The following is a 15,413-nucleotide window of genomic DNA, read 5'->3' on the forward strand; positions in this document are numbered from 1 at the left end:
AGGTTTCAAGGCGGAGACCCCCGGCAGCATCCGCAGCCCCACGCCGGCTGTGGTTCGGTGTTTCCGTGAGTCCTGTGTTCACGCAGTGTTCACTACGAACGCGTTGGGGGGAGCTCCAAACCACGCACGTAGCAAAGCCGCGTGTCGCGGATGAGAAACCCTTCCACGAGCAGCAGCTCAGCCGCTAGTGCCGGGAATAAGCAGAGCATTTGCTACCTCCGCTTGCAGCAGCACGTCGCTTACGTTTCCGAATGCGTTGCCTAAGTTATTATCATTTAATGGCTTTTCAGAAAAGACCCTGCTCCCTTCCCACACCGAGCCGAGCGCGGACAGGCTGTGCCGGTGCTGGTCGCTCACCCCGTGCCCACCACAAGCAGGTCCCCATCCCAGGGACACCCGCGCAGGTGCTTCAGCGTCACCCAGCACCCATGCCGGAGATGCCGCCGCTCCCCCCCCCCCAATTCCCTAAGGACAAGCGGGTCCTAGCACTGCTGGGAAGCAGCTTTTCCCAAACCCCCAGGCCAGCAGACCGGATCCCTCCAGGGCACTTGGATTTTCAGGAAACCATCACCTTGGGCTGGGAAAGTCTGGACAAGAGGGTTTACTCCTTGGTGGCAGGGATGCGTGAGTCATCCTCCAGCCGCTGCCCTTGAAACAGAGCCAAAAAAGCTTTTACCCAAAGCAGCCGGCAATAAGATACCGGAGCTGGAGCTCCAGGATTAACCCCTTCCTGGGAGAGGCCGGCTGGTTGCCCTCGCATGCGGACCCTCTTTCTCCTTCTCCGGCTGACGCTGGGTTTTCCCACGGCGTGCGCCCACCGGGCTGGTGGACACGATGCCAACGCTCCCCTGGCAAGGCCGGGGTGGGGGGGGGCACACGTCGCGAGACCCTGGTGATGGGCTGCTGCCAGACCAAAGCGGACTGGAAACACATTCCCCCCCAGCTGGGGAATGGCATTTCTCTCTCCTGCGTGTCTCGTCGCAAAGCCTGCCCAAACAGGCCAGAGTTTGGGGTTCGGCAAAGGGAAGAAGCAACTGAAAAAATAAGGTGGAAAACTCAAAGCGCTTCATTTTGCCATTTTCGGAGGAAAGCGTTTGGTTTTTGCACTCCTGAGTGCTTGCTTCATTTAGGAAGTCACCAACCATCCGTAGCTCCTGTAAAGGGCTCCCCATCAATTGGAGTGCCGAGTCTCGAGGGGCTTTCCCCAAAATGGGGGGAAAAATCCCCTATTTCCCTCCTCGACAGAAAACAGCCCCTTGGGGACACTCAAAGGAGGGACTTTCTGTGTTAAAAAGAGGTTTTTCTTCTTTGTGTTTTCCCCGCAGACAATCAGAGAGGTGCCAGCACCAGTTTGCCTGCCAACCTGATGAAGACGGACCCGTTTCTGCGGCGTGGAAAGGCGAGAGCCTCAATCCACGGCCGTGCCGGCGGGCATGGGGTATGTGCCGGGATGGGGCAGGAGGATGAAGGATGCCGCCGTCCCTGCCCCAGATATCACTGCCCCAGGGCTGGGAGCAAAGGGTCCACCCTGGGGACACGAACGCTGTCCCCCAGCCTGGCACGCGTCTCCGGCATCCCTGCAGCCTCCGCGCAAGGAAGGACACCCTGCGGGCGCCATGCGGGATGCCGGCCGCATCTTAGCACCGTTAATTCACCTCCCCAATTAGCAGGGAGAAGAAGCAGCGCTCCTGGCAGAGCGCCAAGGCTGGGAAGAAGCGCTGCCGTTAGCGCTGCCGGTAGCTGCCTGAACCGTGTCCCCTTCCCGTGGGGCCGGAGAGGGGCACGGCGGGCAGCCCTGCGGCAGCCGTGGGGTGGAGTTGGGGGGGTGTCTGGGGACATTTGTTCCCCCTCCTCCAGGCTCTGCCCCGTGGGAGGGACACCACGCATGCAGGGGTGGCTGCAGCACCCCAGCCTCGCCGTGCAAGCGTGCCGATCGGCTGGGTGGGAGCCAGCTCCAGCCCCGAAACAAGCCCACGCTCTCCTGGGGCCATTGCAAAGAGAAGGGAAAGGAGCCGGGGGTTACATTTGTACCCACTAACCTGGGCTGGAGCCTCCCACCGCAGCCCCACGGACCCGGGGCTGAGGCAGCACAGGGGCTGAGCATCGCCCGACCCACCCCAGCGGTGTCTGGCAGCAGTTTCGGCACCTGCATGGGCCTTGCCCTGAATTTCACGGCAGAGCTACACCTCTTTGGCCATCACATAAAGTGAGCTCAGACAGGAGTTTCCCTCTCGCATCCTCCCAGAGGCCGCTATGGAAATGCTCCTAGAAAGCATGGATTAGGTCACAGAGATTTTGGGTGCCTTCTTCAGCTCCCACGGGGCGCTCCATCCCCAGGCTGCTTGCTTACAGCCGGAGCCGGTCTGCACTAGGTGCTGCTATCCATCCCCTCCACCTTCGGGGACCCCTTTCCACCTCCCAAGACCCTGGCACAGAGCAGCGTCCGGTGCATCTCCCACCAGGACCACCCGCTCCCTTGCTACCACATCCCTCGGGATGCGCAGACGCTCTCTCCTCTCGCAAGGATGGAGAGCGCGCACCATCCACGGCCGCAAGGCCGGGAAAGCCTGGGACGCCTGCACCCCGCCGCGTGGCCGCAGCACCTGGCTTCACCCCATACCCCCAGCACCACGGGAGACCCTGGGGGCATCACGGCCCCGAGCTGCCCCGTCTGCCCCGTCCTCGCCGTGCCGTAAGCTGGGGGAGGACGCCCTGCGGCGGCGGGGCTCTGCGCCATTCCCCGGGGGGGGGCCATGCAGCATCCGCACTGGGGTGGGGATGCTCTGCAGCGCAGCGGCCGTCGGAGGATGCTGCACAAGGCTGGGCTGCTGTGAAGGAGGGTGGCGGGCCCCCCCCCCCCCCCCAGGATGGGTCAGCAAGGCCTCACCCAGACCCCGGGGGGGACTCGCCGGGAGGAGCTGGGCAATAAATGCTGCCTGCTGCCCTAGGGGCAATATCCCAATAAACCTATCCCTCTCCACCCAGCTCCATGTGATGTGGGGTGATGGCTGCAGTGGGGAGGGGGGAGCAACCCCAGCGCAGGGCACCCTGTGCTCCCTTGAGGCACGTGCTGACGAACCAGCCCAATTTCGGAGGAAGGACAGAAGCCCGGCTGGGGAAATGGGCTCCCAGGAGATCATTTGCCCAACTGCAGGGGAAGCTTGGAGGTGTGTGCTCCAGAAACAAGGCCTGGGCCCCCTTCCTCCCCCCAACACTGATGCTGGGGCTGCATCTGCCCCAGCTGGGTGCACCGACGAGCTGCTCGGTGGGTGCTCGGTGAGCGGCACGCCCGGAGCCCGGGCTCAGAAATGACCACCAGCAGGACCCCGTGGGATGCTCGCACCCCAAAGCCAGCGGCCAGGGCTCGCCCGCGCAGCATCCCTGCCATCGCCCGTCCCCAGACGCGCTTCTCCCTGCAGTGGCGGGCGGGGGGCTTGGCAAGCCGCCTCCCTTGGGGACCCCCGCTTGTGGGCCAGGGCCACGGGGACAGCGCTTTGGGGCTTGTTTTGGCAGAGGCCAGCCCGTGCCGAGCCAAGCAGCATCCCGGGCTAGGAGTCGGGGACGGAAAACTCTCAGCAGTCTCGCAGAGATGCACACCCGGGGAGGTGGCAGGGCATGGTGGGGCGGGGGTGGGTGGGTGGGGAGCCCCTCGGGATGGGGACACAGGGGACTCACCGCTCCGCGGAGCCACCCTGGGTTTGGAGGGTGCTCGCCTCCCGCTCCCGGGCTGGTTCCCGGAGTGATGCCGCACCGGGAGCCGCCTCCTCGTCCCGGCGGCTGTGTCTGTCCCCCCGCCACCATCCCCACAACCCCCCACCCGGGTTCCCGCGTGGGGGACCCACCCCACCCCATCCCACCCCCCGCCCCAAGGATGGACCCGGCCGGAGCGGGGCGAGGGCAGCCCCTCCGGCACCGGCACCGGGAGCTCCGTCCCGGGCCCCCTCCCCGAGCCTGCTCCCACCCGGAAAACAACGCCCCAGGGAAGGCAAACCCCTACCTGCCCCCGGACGGACGGACGGACGGACGGACGGACGGAGCGGCGGAAGAGGGCCGGGCTGTGCAGAGCGGGGAGGGATCGGGCAGGGGCAGGCAGGGCTGGGCAGGAGGAGGGGAGCGGCGGAGTTGGGGGCCGGGAGAGAGCGGCGGGGCTCGCTCCGAGGGAGGCGGCAGCCGGGAGCCGAGGGGGTGCGCCCTGCCCGGCCCCCCGCCCCGCCGCGCCGCCCCCCCCCCCGGCCCCTGCCCCTGCCCAAGCCCCAGTTCTTGCCCCCGTCCCTAAGCCTAGCCCAGCCGCTCTCCTACCCCGGCCATTGCTCCTGCCAGGTCCCAGCTCCTGCCCCAGCTTCTGCCCCTACCCCTACCCAAACCCCTGCCCCTGTCCCTTTCCCAGCCCCTGACCTTCCCTTGTCCCTGCCCTTCTCTGCCCCAGCCACTGCCCATTTCCCAGCCCTGCCCAGCCCCAGCCCTAGTTCCTGCCCCTGCCCCATCCCTGCCCCAGCCTCTGCCCTTGCCCTGCCCTTCCCCTGCCCCTGCTCAAGCCCACGCCTGTGTCCCAGCCCCTGCCCCTTCCCCAGCGCCAGCACCAGACCTTAACACTGGCCCTGCCCCAGCCCCTGCCCCCAAACCTGCTCTGCCTCTGCCCCAGCTCCTGCCCTTGCCCCTGCCCCACTCCCTCCCCCCCCCCCCCCCCCCCCCCCCCCCCCCCCCCCCCCCCCCCCCCCCCCTGCTCCTGCCCCAGCCCCTGCCCTGTCCTCCCCCTACTACAGCCCCTGCTCCTGTTCCTGCCCTTAAACCTGCTCTGCCCCTACCCAGCCCCTGCCCCAGTTCCTACCCCTGCCCCAGCCCCATCCTTCATGCTGAAGCCAAGCCCCAGCTCCAAGCCCCAGCAGCCGGGCACCGGGGGATGCCAGCCCTCGGGCCTGGGGGGTTGCCCCAGCCTGCGTAAGCTGTCCGATGGGAGGCTGGGGTGCCCTGTGCTGCCAGCACCCTGCCCTCTGCACAAATGCATCTGCCAGCCCAGCCCTTGCACCCCTGGGTGCTATCCCAGGCTGCGGGGTATCCGGCCAGTGACTGGGGCTGGTAGCAGCAGCATGACTTTGGCAAGGGACGCACACTGGGGTGGGTGGGGGTCCCAGGTGATACTGCTCAGGGTGCTTAAAGCCCACCAGTGCCCCCAGGGTGCTGACATCGCCGGGGCGCACAGCATCATCCCTGATCCACACCCTGGGGTGCTCCTGTGCCCAGGTCCTGCTGCACATGAGGAAAGGACGGAACTCTGCCACCGTCCTGGCAATCAGGGGATGGAGAGACAGGTTCCACCAAGGGCTGTGCCCCCCCCCGGGGGAGGTGCACGGTGGGCACGGGGAGCCTGCGGACATGTCTGCTGTGGTCTTGCCATCCTCTGCAGGTCCAGCACCTGCCTGGGAGGGGACACGAATTGGCTCCTTCTGCAGCACCCAAGCTGTCCTGGTGTCCTGGTTTCCTCCCCAGGGAGGAAATTATTTTGGGGAGCAAACCTGCCGTCATTAAAGAAAGGACCTGGGATGTCCCCCACCTAAATAAGACACCCTGGCTCTATCCATTTGGCTCAGAAAAGGAGGAGAAAAGCCCAAGTGAAATAAATGCTGGACCAGCCCCCACCGCGGTGGTTTCGCAGTGAACATCTTCGCATGGGTGTTGGGGGGGCTCAGTGGGACAGGAGGCCTCTGGGTGGGAAGACCCCAGGCTGGGATGCGGCCGCCTGGATCCCTCACAGCCCTGGGCGGGGGCGGGGTGACGATCCCCGGACATCTGGGATCCCGCTGCTGCGCTTCCAGGCGGGAACATATAAATATTTCAGTGGAGCAGCCGAACCCTGTCAGGTTGCATTTGCTTCTGGCAGGGTAAATGCTGGGAGAGGGGGAGGAAGGGAGGCGGGGGGAGGAAGAGAAGATGCTCTCAGAAGATACATCATCTCCCGGGAGACAGGGGCATCAGCCCCAGGGCCCGATCCTCGAGGATCTCCACCTCCGCTTAGTTTGCCTCTAAGGATGCTCTTGCCTCCGGGACCAGTGCAGTCCCCCTTGTCCCAATATTTGGGTCTCACCCCGTAAGTGCATCTTGGGGGCTGCTGCCGGGCTGTGCCGGGGGGAGAGGAGCTTCGGCAATTTTGCTCTGAGCCCGGCGGGCAGCGGCACGTCCAGGACCCTCTGGGACGCGGCACAGCCCAGGCTGTAACAGATCCGCTTCCCCCCCTATAAAAAACGGGGGGCAGAAAATAAACCCAAGCAGCTACAGGCAGCGGGGAGCGGGCAGGGGAGGCGTTAAATCCCTGCGGGGGAGCCAAGGCGGTGGGCAGCGTCTCCCCGGGGATGCTGCCGAGCCAGCCCGGCGGGATGGGGGGCCCCGCAGCCCAGAGGCTACGGTAGATGGGCGGGGAGTGGACCCCGGCTGGAAGGAGCCGAAGAAGGGTGTCGTGTCCGTGTCCGTGTCCGTGTCCGTGTCCGTCCCCCCCCCACGCCGGGGTCTGGGCGGGCGGGATGCGGAGGCGATGCTTTCGGGGGGGGGGAAATTTCCCCCCGTCTCAGACCTACAACCACAGGCTGCCGCCGGGGCTCTGCCGCCGAGGGTGGCGGAGCTCCTCCTCCTCCTCCTCCTCCTCTTCCTCTGCCTCCTCCTCCCCTTCCTCCTGCCCGCTGCACTGTGGGGCTTGTAGTCCCCCCGCCGCACCGCATGTGGGGCACGACTACATTTCCCGAGGGGCCCCCGCATCCTCTTCCTCCTCCTCCTCCTCCTCCTCCTCCTCCTCCTCCTCCTGGGCTTGCTGCAGATCCGACTCCGGCGCCAGCGGGGCCGCGGGGAGCCCCGGGATCCCCCCCGCACCGCGCCCGGGTGGGTACGGCCCCTCCGCCCCCATGCCCGCCGCCCCCCAGGTACGGCCGGGCTGCGGAGGTACGGGGTGCTGGGGTGCCCCCGGTGCTGCGGTGCCCGGGGTACGTGGGATGCCGGGGATGTGGGTGCCCCCCGAGTGCCCCCCGGGATGCTGGGGATGTGGGGTGACCCCAGGGTACGCAGGGTGCCCTGTCTCAGGGTGAGCTGGTACCGCGCACCATACACCCTCCTCTACCACGTGCACCCCAAACCACCCCCCAGCACTTGCAGGAGCCACCCATCCCTTGGGCGCTGGGGGGGGGGGGTAGATAGGTGCACACACGGTGGGCGAGGGTGTATTTCGGGGAGCTCCCCCCCCCCCCCCCGCCCCGTTTTTGGGGAAGGTGCCCCAGGGAGTCGCGCACCCCCATCCCCTGCCCGCTCGGCGGCTCCCCACAAAATGCGCCGTGCTTCGGTGGCGTCACTTCTGTGCCACCCACATGCGGCTGCGGGGAGAGCGTGTGTGTCCCCCCCAGGGCTGTCCCCTCCGGTGGCCGTGGCTCCCCGGGGAGCTGTACCTGAGCTTGGCCACCCACATCGCCCGTGGCCCCAGGTTGACAACCGCGTAAGCGTGACAACGATCCCTTGTCAAGGTCATGCCGCGATAACCCGGCGATAACCAGGTTCACACAGGGATAACCACCCGTGCTCTGCTCCCTCTCCTCTGCCTGGCTTGCACCAGGGCAGAGGGATGAGAGCACCGAGCTGGGAACGTCCCTTGGGACTCGCGCCCGCTCACCTCGAGCGGTGGCAGCTCCGTGGATGGTGTGGAGAGGTGGAGCTGGGTCTGGGCCGATGGGTTCGGGGCTGGGGTCCCTGCAAATGTGGGGAGACACATGGCAGGAGTTAGGAGCCGGTGCTCCCGGCGACGGTGGCACTGGGACAGCAGCGCAGAACCGTATCCCAGGTTTAATGTGGATGGTTTCCTTTGGACCAGGGATGAGCGGTTGTAATCATCCCAGATGGACACGAAAGGAAACGGGAAGCGTCTGCTTCCCAAATGGGTTTGGAGCGGAGGGTGGAAAACAGCCCGTCGGGGTCCCGGCACACGTGGCGGGGGGCTGCCCCGCAGAGAGCGGCTGCTGGAGGTGATGATCGCTCACATCTGCAGCCCGGCTCGGGGACGAGCGGGCGATGGGGCATAGTCCAGGCAGTCGTGGCTGGCAGGGGCCCCAGGCAGGCACGGCACGGCACGGCACGGTGCTGGGGGGGCGGTCGGGGGGGTTTAGCCCCTGCTCCTTGCCCTTCCCGGCACAGCGGCGGGGCTGCGGTGCTCCATCCGGCACCCAAGCCGGCACCGGCTCTGGGTGATAGCTGGCTGACAGTAAGCAAGCACCGAATCCCTGCCCCGCTCCCCAGGGACCTATTTAAGAGGTAGAGGCTGTGGGCTCCGGAACGCGTGCGTTTTGGCGATGCTCAGGCACCGGCGCTGAAATCCCATGGGAATGCTGCTGGACCGGTGAGTCGTCGCTGGGGCGAATGGGCACCCCGCTTCCCGCTGCCGCTTTTCGTTTCGATCACGACCGGCTTTCCCCTGCCATCACCACCGGCTCGTTTCCCCATTAGCCGCGTGCGTTATCCGGGGGGGGAGGCTCTTCAGAGGTGAGCCCCCCAGTCTCGCCAGGCAGCATGGCAGCAGGGAGGCACGGACTGGGACCATGGACTTACTTTTTAATGACCGTGATTAGTCGTTCTGCAATTAGCAGGGTGATCGGGTTTCTAGACCTTGCTCCCGCGGCGTGGATTGGCACACGTGGATTTTTATGGCTTGAAAAGCGCCGTCGGTGACTTGTCGTGGGAGTGGGGAGCACTGGGAGGGCGCCCCGGCCAGGCCTTCTCCCTTCCCTGCCTTCATCCCGTGACCGCTAATCAGGCCTCCCCGGCACTGCCAGCTTTCCTGCGGCCAAACCTCAGGATTTGAGCATTTAATCCCCCTCTGGACCATGAACCTCGTGGCATTTTGCATTCTCCCCAGGCCGGGCGATGCCACCCAAGCATCGCGTCCCGCCGGGGGAGAGCCGAGGGGCAACCGCTTGCCTGCAGCTCAGCTAAAGTCCCGCCGACCGCCCAGCTAATGTATAACACGGGCGGCCCCGTGCCCAGTGTGCACATTAACTCGCTTTCACAACGGGCGCGGTCCCTGCAACCGCTGCCGTCTCCCTCCGGAGCATCCCTCTGCCTCCTGGTCTGCAGCGGAGCGACTCGGCTCAGAGGGAAGCGTCACTTCGAGGAGGGGGGTAAAACCCCACTGACTTTTAAAAGGGAGAAAAAAGAAGGTGGTGGGAGCCGAGGATGCCCCGCTGCAGAGCTGGGCGCTTCGTGCATCCAGGCTCTTTTATACGGGATTTACAAATGCCGCCCGAAACGGGGCCCCCCCCCCCCTCAGCTTTTGCACAGCGAGACGCACGGCTGCTTTTCTTCTTGCAAGAACATCTCCTGGGGAGAAGGTAGTGGTATTTATTTGCCTTGCGATTATGGAGGAATTTGAGCCTGTGCCAAATGCTGCTTTCTCCCCAGAAACTGCAGCGACGTGGCTTTCGATGCGTCGGAGAGCGCCTGCGGCCAGAGAGGGGCTGCCTGGCCCGGCAAAGCCTGTCTAGCTGACGGTCCCCGGGATAACGCCGCCGTCCCGCTGCAGAGCCGGCGGAGCCATGCCCAAGAAAGATGATGATGCCAAAAAGCCGGCATCGGAGACGGTGCCGGACCAGCGCTGGAAACTACAAGTCTTCTACCTCTGCTTCTACGGCTTCATGACGCAGATCCGGCCCGGGGAAAGCTTCATCACCCCGTATCTCCTGGGGGCCGACAAGAACTTCACGCAGGCAGAGGTGAGCCATGGGCAGCCTGTCCCCCGCCCCGGTGCTCCCCTTTCCGGCCACGATCACCACCCTGGGGCTGGCCGGAGCATCCTCTCGCGGTCCCGGGGTATGGAGGCGTGCGGTGATACGTGGCGGTGCTTTTTGGATGGCGGGGAGAAGGTGGCATGTGTCCATCCGGCAGCATGTCCCTGTCCCGCTGGGCTGCGAGGTCACCCTGTCCCCTCAGTCCCAGGCTCAGCTTTCCCCGGTGTAAGACCTCGTGCTGAGGCTGGACGCCGCTTTTGGGGGGCGATGCCCGATCTCTGCCCGCCTGGGCAGCCAGCGGGATGGCAGGGGGGTGCCGGACTGGGAGAAGCCCCATCCCATCCCACTGGGGAGACCCTCCCATGCTGGCACGGTGCACGGTGCGGGGCACAGGGCTGGGCACCGCCGGGCTGCTGGCAACGATAGGGTTAGACGAGGAGAGGCCACATGTCGCCATCCCCCCGACCAAGGGACGCTGGCCCTGGTCCCAGCAGACTGCTACATCCGTGGGAACGCCGCATTCCCGGCACGGGAGGGGGCTGGGGCTCAGCCAAGCCCCCGGCTGAGCGCGCTGCGGGCCACATTCCTCCCTGCAATGGGGGTCAGCAGCTGGTGCCCACCCAAACCACCCTCCTCCGGGCCGGGGGCATCCCCCAGGGACGTGTCCCGTGCTCAGCCCCTCCTTGCACGCGCGGCAGGTGACCAACGTGATCACGCCAGTGCTGACCTACTCCTACATGGCCGTGCTGGTGCCCATCTTCCTGCTGACGGACTACCTGCGCTACAAGCCGGTGCTGGTGCTGCAGAGCCTGAGCCACATCTCCATCTGGCTGCTGCTGGTGTTGGGCACCTCTGTCCTGGCCATGCAGCTGATGGAGTTCTTCTACGGCATCACCATGGCCGCCCGCATCGCCTACTCCTCCTACATCTTCTCCCTCGTCGCCCCGTCCTGCTACCAGCGTATGGCCAGCTACTCCCGCTCCGCCGTCCTCCTGGGCGTCTTCACCAGCTCCGTGCTGGGCCAGCTCTGCGTCACCTTGGGTGGCGTCTCCTTCCTCACCCTCAACTACGTCTCGTTGGGCTTTGTCAGCTTCGGCCTCGTCCTCACCCTCTTCCTTGAGCGGCCCCGGCGCAGCCTCTTCTTCAACCGGCCCGAGGGGGCTGACGACAGGGCTGCGCCCGCCGAGCTGGACAAGATGGCCGGGGGGGACGGCGGTGGGGGGACGCGGGGCTGGCGGGAGGCGGCGCTGTGCCGTATGCTGCGGGAGGTGGGAGCGTTGGCCAGGCAACCCCAGCTCCGGCTCTGGTCCTTGTGGTGGGTCTTCAACTCGGCCGGTTACTACCTGATGCTGTACTACGTGCAGATCCTCTGGAACGAGATCTACCCCGCCATGGATAACCGCCGGGTGTACAATGGAGGGGTGGATGCTGCCTCCACGCTGCTGGGTACGCTCGCCTGGGCTGGGGACACCGGGGATGCAGGGGGACACCCTCATCCTGCTGCGTCTCCGGGAATGGCGGTCCTCATGGCATTTTTGGGGATGCAGGGGGTGGTTTGGCAGTGGTGATGAGACGAGCATCAGTAGATGAGATGAGCATCGCTAGGCTGGGGGACGCAAGGTGGTCCCGTGCTGGTGAGGTGTTTGCAGCATCCTTCATCCCCTCCCCAGGGGCTGGCGCCTCCTTCGCTGCCGGCTACGTGAAGATCCGCTGGACGCTGTGGTCGGAGCTGGTGATCGGGGTGGTGACGGCTGTCCAGGCAGGGCTGCTCCTCCTCACGAACACCACCAGCAACATCTGGCTGTGCTACGTTGCCTACGTCCTCTTCCGCAGCTCCCACCAGTTCCTGGTGCCCATTGCCATGTGCGTGGTACCCCTGGGGACCTGTTCCCACCCCGGCAGCCAGGCTGGTACCAGGGGTTCACTGGTGCCCCCCTCCTTCCCAGTTTCCAGATCGCTACCTCCCTCTCCAAAGAGCTCTGCGCGCTCGTCTTCGGGGTCAACACCTTCTTCGCCACCGTGCTGAAGACCATCATCACCATCATCGTGGCCGACAAGAGGGGCTTGGGCTTGTCTGTGCATCCCCAGGTAGGGATGGGGGGCACCTAGGATGGAGGTGGTCCCCTAATGGTGTGGGATGAAGGGGGGCTGCAAGTGTCGTTCTCTCCCCCCCCGCCTTCTCTTGCAGTTTTACGTGTATTTCGGCTACTTCACGCTGCTGGCGGTGGTCTACCTGCTGGCGGCTATTGGCGTGGGCATCCGGCACAGCCGCAACGAGCAGCCGGCGGAGCTGGCCTTGGCCAAGGAGCCATGCCAGCTCTCCGCCGAGGTGCCGGCACAGGAGAAGAGCCCGGAGGCAGGCACCACGCGAGCCTGAGCCCGGAGGCAGGCGCCACGCGAGCCTGAGCACTGGCACCGTGACCATCGTGGCTGGGTGTCGGCTCCGTAAGTGAGCGTCACCGTCACCGTCACCGTGTACTTTAGTCTCCTGTACCGCTGCCAGTCCCCGGCGCCGGCCCGTTGAGGACATAACCCCTTGGGACCCATTTTCTGCTCCACGGGGGCAGGGCTGTGCCCCCCCAGCCCGGCCACAAACATAACCCAGAGCAGGAGCAGGATGCTCACGGCTGCCACCGCCGGGTACCACGCAGGGATACGGATGGGGTCCGGGGGGTGTCTCCAGGCCATCAGCTCCCCATCATCGCGCGGAGCCAGGCTACAAGAGGATAACGTTTCTTTATTCAGTGCCTTTAGAAAATGGTTTATAGGACACAACCGACAAAAAAAAATATAAAGATCCACAGGCTTTAAATTGCATTAATTACACAAAATACAGTAGACCGTAAGAAATAGAGACCGTGTGACTCACACAGCTTTTATGGTAATAATTTCCATACAATAATAAAAAGCTAGTTACAGATTTATCTTTTTTCTTTCTTTTTTTGTTTTTTAGCACCTTGGATTTGCCCACACCAATTCAAACCAGCTTCGCTGCACCTTGGCCCTTAGAGCGCAGCAAAGGTGGCACAGGGAGGGGGGGGGTGACGGCGGTGCCTGCCCTTGGTACCACGCGTACTCAACACGCACACACACGTAAACACACGCCAAGGGCACGCCTGGCCCCACGTCGGGGCCACCCCATCGCCCCCGTCCCCGCGCTGGCCTGGGTGTGGCTGTACCCGGGGTGTGGGAGCACGGCCAGGGGTCCCGAGGGGATGGAGGGGACCAGACACCCACCTCCCACCCCCCCCGCCCCAGGGCTCACGAGCTGCTGGCTGGGAGGTGGAGGTGAGGATGATGATGGGGGACTGGGTGGGATGGTCCTTACCTGGGGAGGATGGAGACCATCTTGGAGGGGAGCCCCGGCACTGCCACGGGACGGTCCCTTGCTTGGATTGGATGCTGGGAGAAGACCCTGTGGCCCCAGCAGCAGGGATTTGGGTCCGACCCCAAGCTCCTGGCAAGGACAGCGCAGGGCTGGAGGTGGGGGGGGGTGTCAGAGAACCCCCCCGCAGGCTTTCCGGGAGGGCACGCTGCATGGCAGCACCGAAATCTCCCTGCTGAGCATCCTCCCACCCAGCCACCCCAAAAAGAGCATCCGAACCGGTGGGGGACACAAGCTGAAGTGGTTAAATATTAGGAGTCAGAAGAGAAGTGGAGCGAGAGGAGGAGGAAGGCAGCCAGCCCACGGCTGCCCTGCCCCGGGTGGGATGTGAGCCCCTGCCGACCCAGGGCAGGGGCGATGGCGATATTCTTTGGCTTCAGGTCTGCGGGAGAAGAAAACCCTGCGGGGCAAGGGCAGGCGCACAGCAGGGGGGGCCGAGGACCACAGGGGTGCCGGGGTGCAGGCTGGCCCGACCCTCCCCGGGGAGATGCGGGGTACCCAGGGGACGGGAAGGTGTCACTTTTTGGCGGCGGTCATGAAGCTGTTCTCGATGCAGAGGACGACGAAGGTGTGCTGGCAGCTGCTGGCCACCTGCTCCAGCAGCTTGCCGGAGCCCAGCGAGGAAGCCTGGCCGGTGGCAGTGCGCTCCTCCGTCCGCCATGTCTCACAGTAGCTCTCGGGCAAGCGCCGGCCCTTGGCATCCGAGCCGTGCCAGACGTTCTTCTGCGGCCTGGAAAGGAGAAAGGTGGGGGGCTGCCGCTGCCCCCCGCCACGGTCCAGACCCCATCTCCCCTCTTGCCCCATCCCGCACTCACCATCCCGCATCCCGCAGGACATCCCGGCCGTCGAAGGAGAGGATGCGGGCACCGGCTCGCAGCGGGGCCCCGCTACCCGTGAAAAGGGCTTCCCAGTTACTGAAGAGCACTTCGTCCTGGTGGGGGGGGATGGAAAAAGGAGGGGGCGTCAGCCCTGCCTGCACCCCGAGAGCATCACAGGAGCTCTGAGCCCCAGCAGCCTCCGGGGAGGGGATGCTCCACGGTCACTGCCATGCGGATGGGTGGGGGCTTTGGGATGCTCTGCATCCCTCGGAGCTCACGGGGTGTCGGGAAGGGGATGGGGACCCACACGTACCCGGAGGTTGACGATGGGCACGGCGGCGCGGTCGGCCCTGCGCACGATGCTGTAGAGGTCCTGCAGGCGGGAGGAGAGGAAGGCGCGGAAGGTGCCGGCCAGCCCGACCTGCCGGGCTTGCTGGAAGCACTGGAAATCGGCGCCCCGGATGCCGCGCATGCCTCCGCTCAGCGGGGTGTTCAGGGCCACCAGGTGAAGCTGCCAAGAAGGGACAACAGGGCTTGAGGGACACGGCTTTGGCCACCATCGTCACCTCCTCTCGGCCAGCACGCGGTACTCACGGCGGGCTGGAAGTCCTGGTGCACGTGGGCAGCCACGGGGGCCGGATCCGGCCGGCGGTGGATGTAGTAGCTGTTGAGGAGCTCGTGCTGGTGGTGGAGCAAGGGTTGCTCGGGCAGGCGGTGCTGGTTGGCCACCACCTCGTCCCCGCGCCAGGGTCGGGCGGTGGGCGGGGGGCTGTGGTTGCGGAGGGGGTGGAGGGGTCCGCGGGGCTGGAGGGGGGGCTGGGGGCCGGTGTAGTGGACGCTGGGCGGCTTGTCGTACACCTCGTTGTCCTGGGGAGGGAAGGGGAGACAGGCTGAGGGTTAGTGCTGCCCTGGGTGGGGATGGGGATGAGGACGGAGATGGGGATGAAGATGGTTGGGGATGGATGGAGATGGAGATGGTTGAAGATGGATGGAGATGGGGATGGGGATGGGATGGGGATGTATGAGGATGGAGGATGGGGATGGAGGATGGGGGGATGAGGATAGGCATGGGGGGACAGGGACTCACCAGAGCCGAACTGGGGATCAGGGTGTGCTCCTCCAGCTGCAAGGGCATGGCACATCAGATCCCAGCTGCCCCCCTCTCCTCTTCCTCGCGCATGGGTGGGGGGACCCCCGAGCACCGCCAAAAGACACCACCGAAACCCCAGGGCGATGCCGTCTGCACTCCCCTAGAGCCGGGCAGTGCAACCCAAGATGGGGTGACCCTCCGGCCCCCCCGACTCACCAGCACCCGTCGGAAGCCCCCACGCAGGCGGACGTAGAGCTCTTGCCGGTCGGTCAGGAAGACGAGGCCACCCTCGGGCAGCTCGTGCGCGGCGCTCAGCATCGCCTGGTAGGTCGGCAGGGTACGCAGCTGCGGGCACAGCCCGGCGGGCGGCT

General features: G+C 65.5%; 2 protein-coding genes across 2 annotated transcripts in view; one reads left to right on the plus strand and one right to left on the minus strand.

Moving 5' to 3' along the window:
* Positions 1-8,336: 8,336 nt before the first annotated feature.
* SLC19A1 (solute carrier family 19 member 1) lies at positions 8,337-12,667 on the plus strand. Its single transcript, XM_050899603.1, has 6 exons — positions 8,337-8,365; positions 9,424-9,734; positions 10,448-11,195; positions 11,420-11,612; positions 11,696-11,837; positions 11,938-12,667. The coding sequence occupies exons 2-6, from the start codon at positions 9,558-9,560 to the stop codon at positions 12,124-12,126; spliced, it is 1,449 nt and encodes a 482-aa protein (XP_050755560.1). The 5' UTR covers positions 8,337-8,365; positions 9,424-9,557; the 3' UTR covers positions 12,127-12,667.
* A 331-nt stretch (positions 12,668-12,998) lies between these two features.
* The window catches only part of COL18A1 (collagen type XVIII alpha 1 chain), a 41,394-nt gene continuing 38,979 nt past the window's right edge, over positions 12,999-15,413 (minus strand). The window contains 6 exon segments of the mRNA XM_050899948.1: positions 12,999-13,864; positions 13,950-14,065; positions 14,266-14,463; positions 14,547-14,819; positions 15,040-15,075; positions 15,259-15,387. Coding sequence (XP_050755905.1) covers positions 13,651-13,864; positions 13,950-14,065; positions 14,266-14,463; positions 14,547-14,819; positions 15,040-15,075; positions 15,259-15,387 — 966 coding nt within the window. The 3' untranslated portion in view covers positions 12,999-13,650.

The sequence above is a fragment of the Gymnogyps californianus genome, chromosome 7 (genome assembly GCF_018139145.2).
Source record: "Gymnogyps californianus isolate 813 chromosome 7, ASM1813914v2, whole genome shotgun sequence".
In the NCBI taxonomy this organism is placed as follows: Eukaryota; Metazoa; Chordata; class Aves; order Accipitriformes; family Cathartidae; genus Gymnogyps; species Gymnogyps californianus.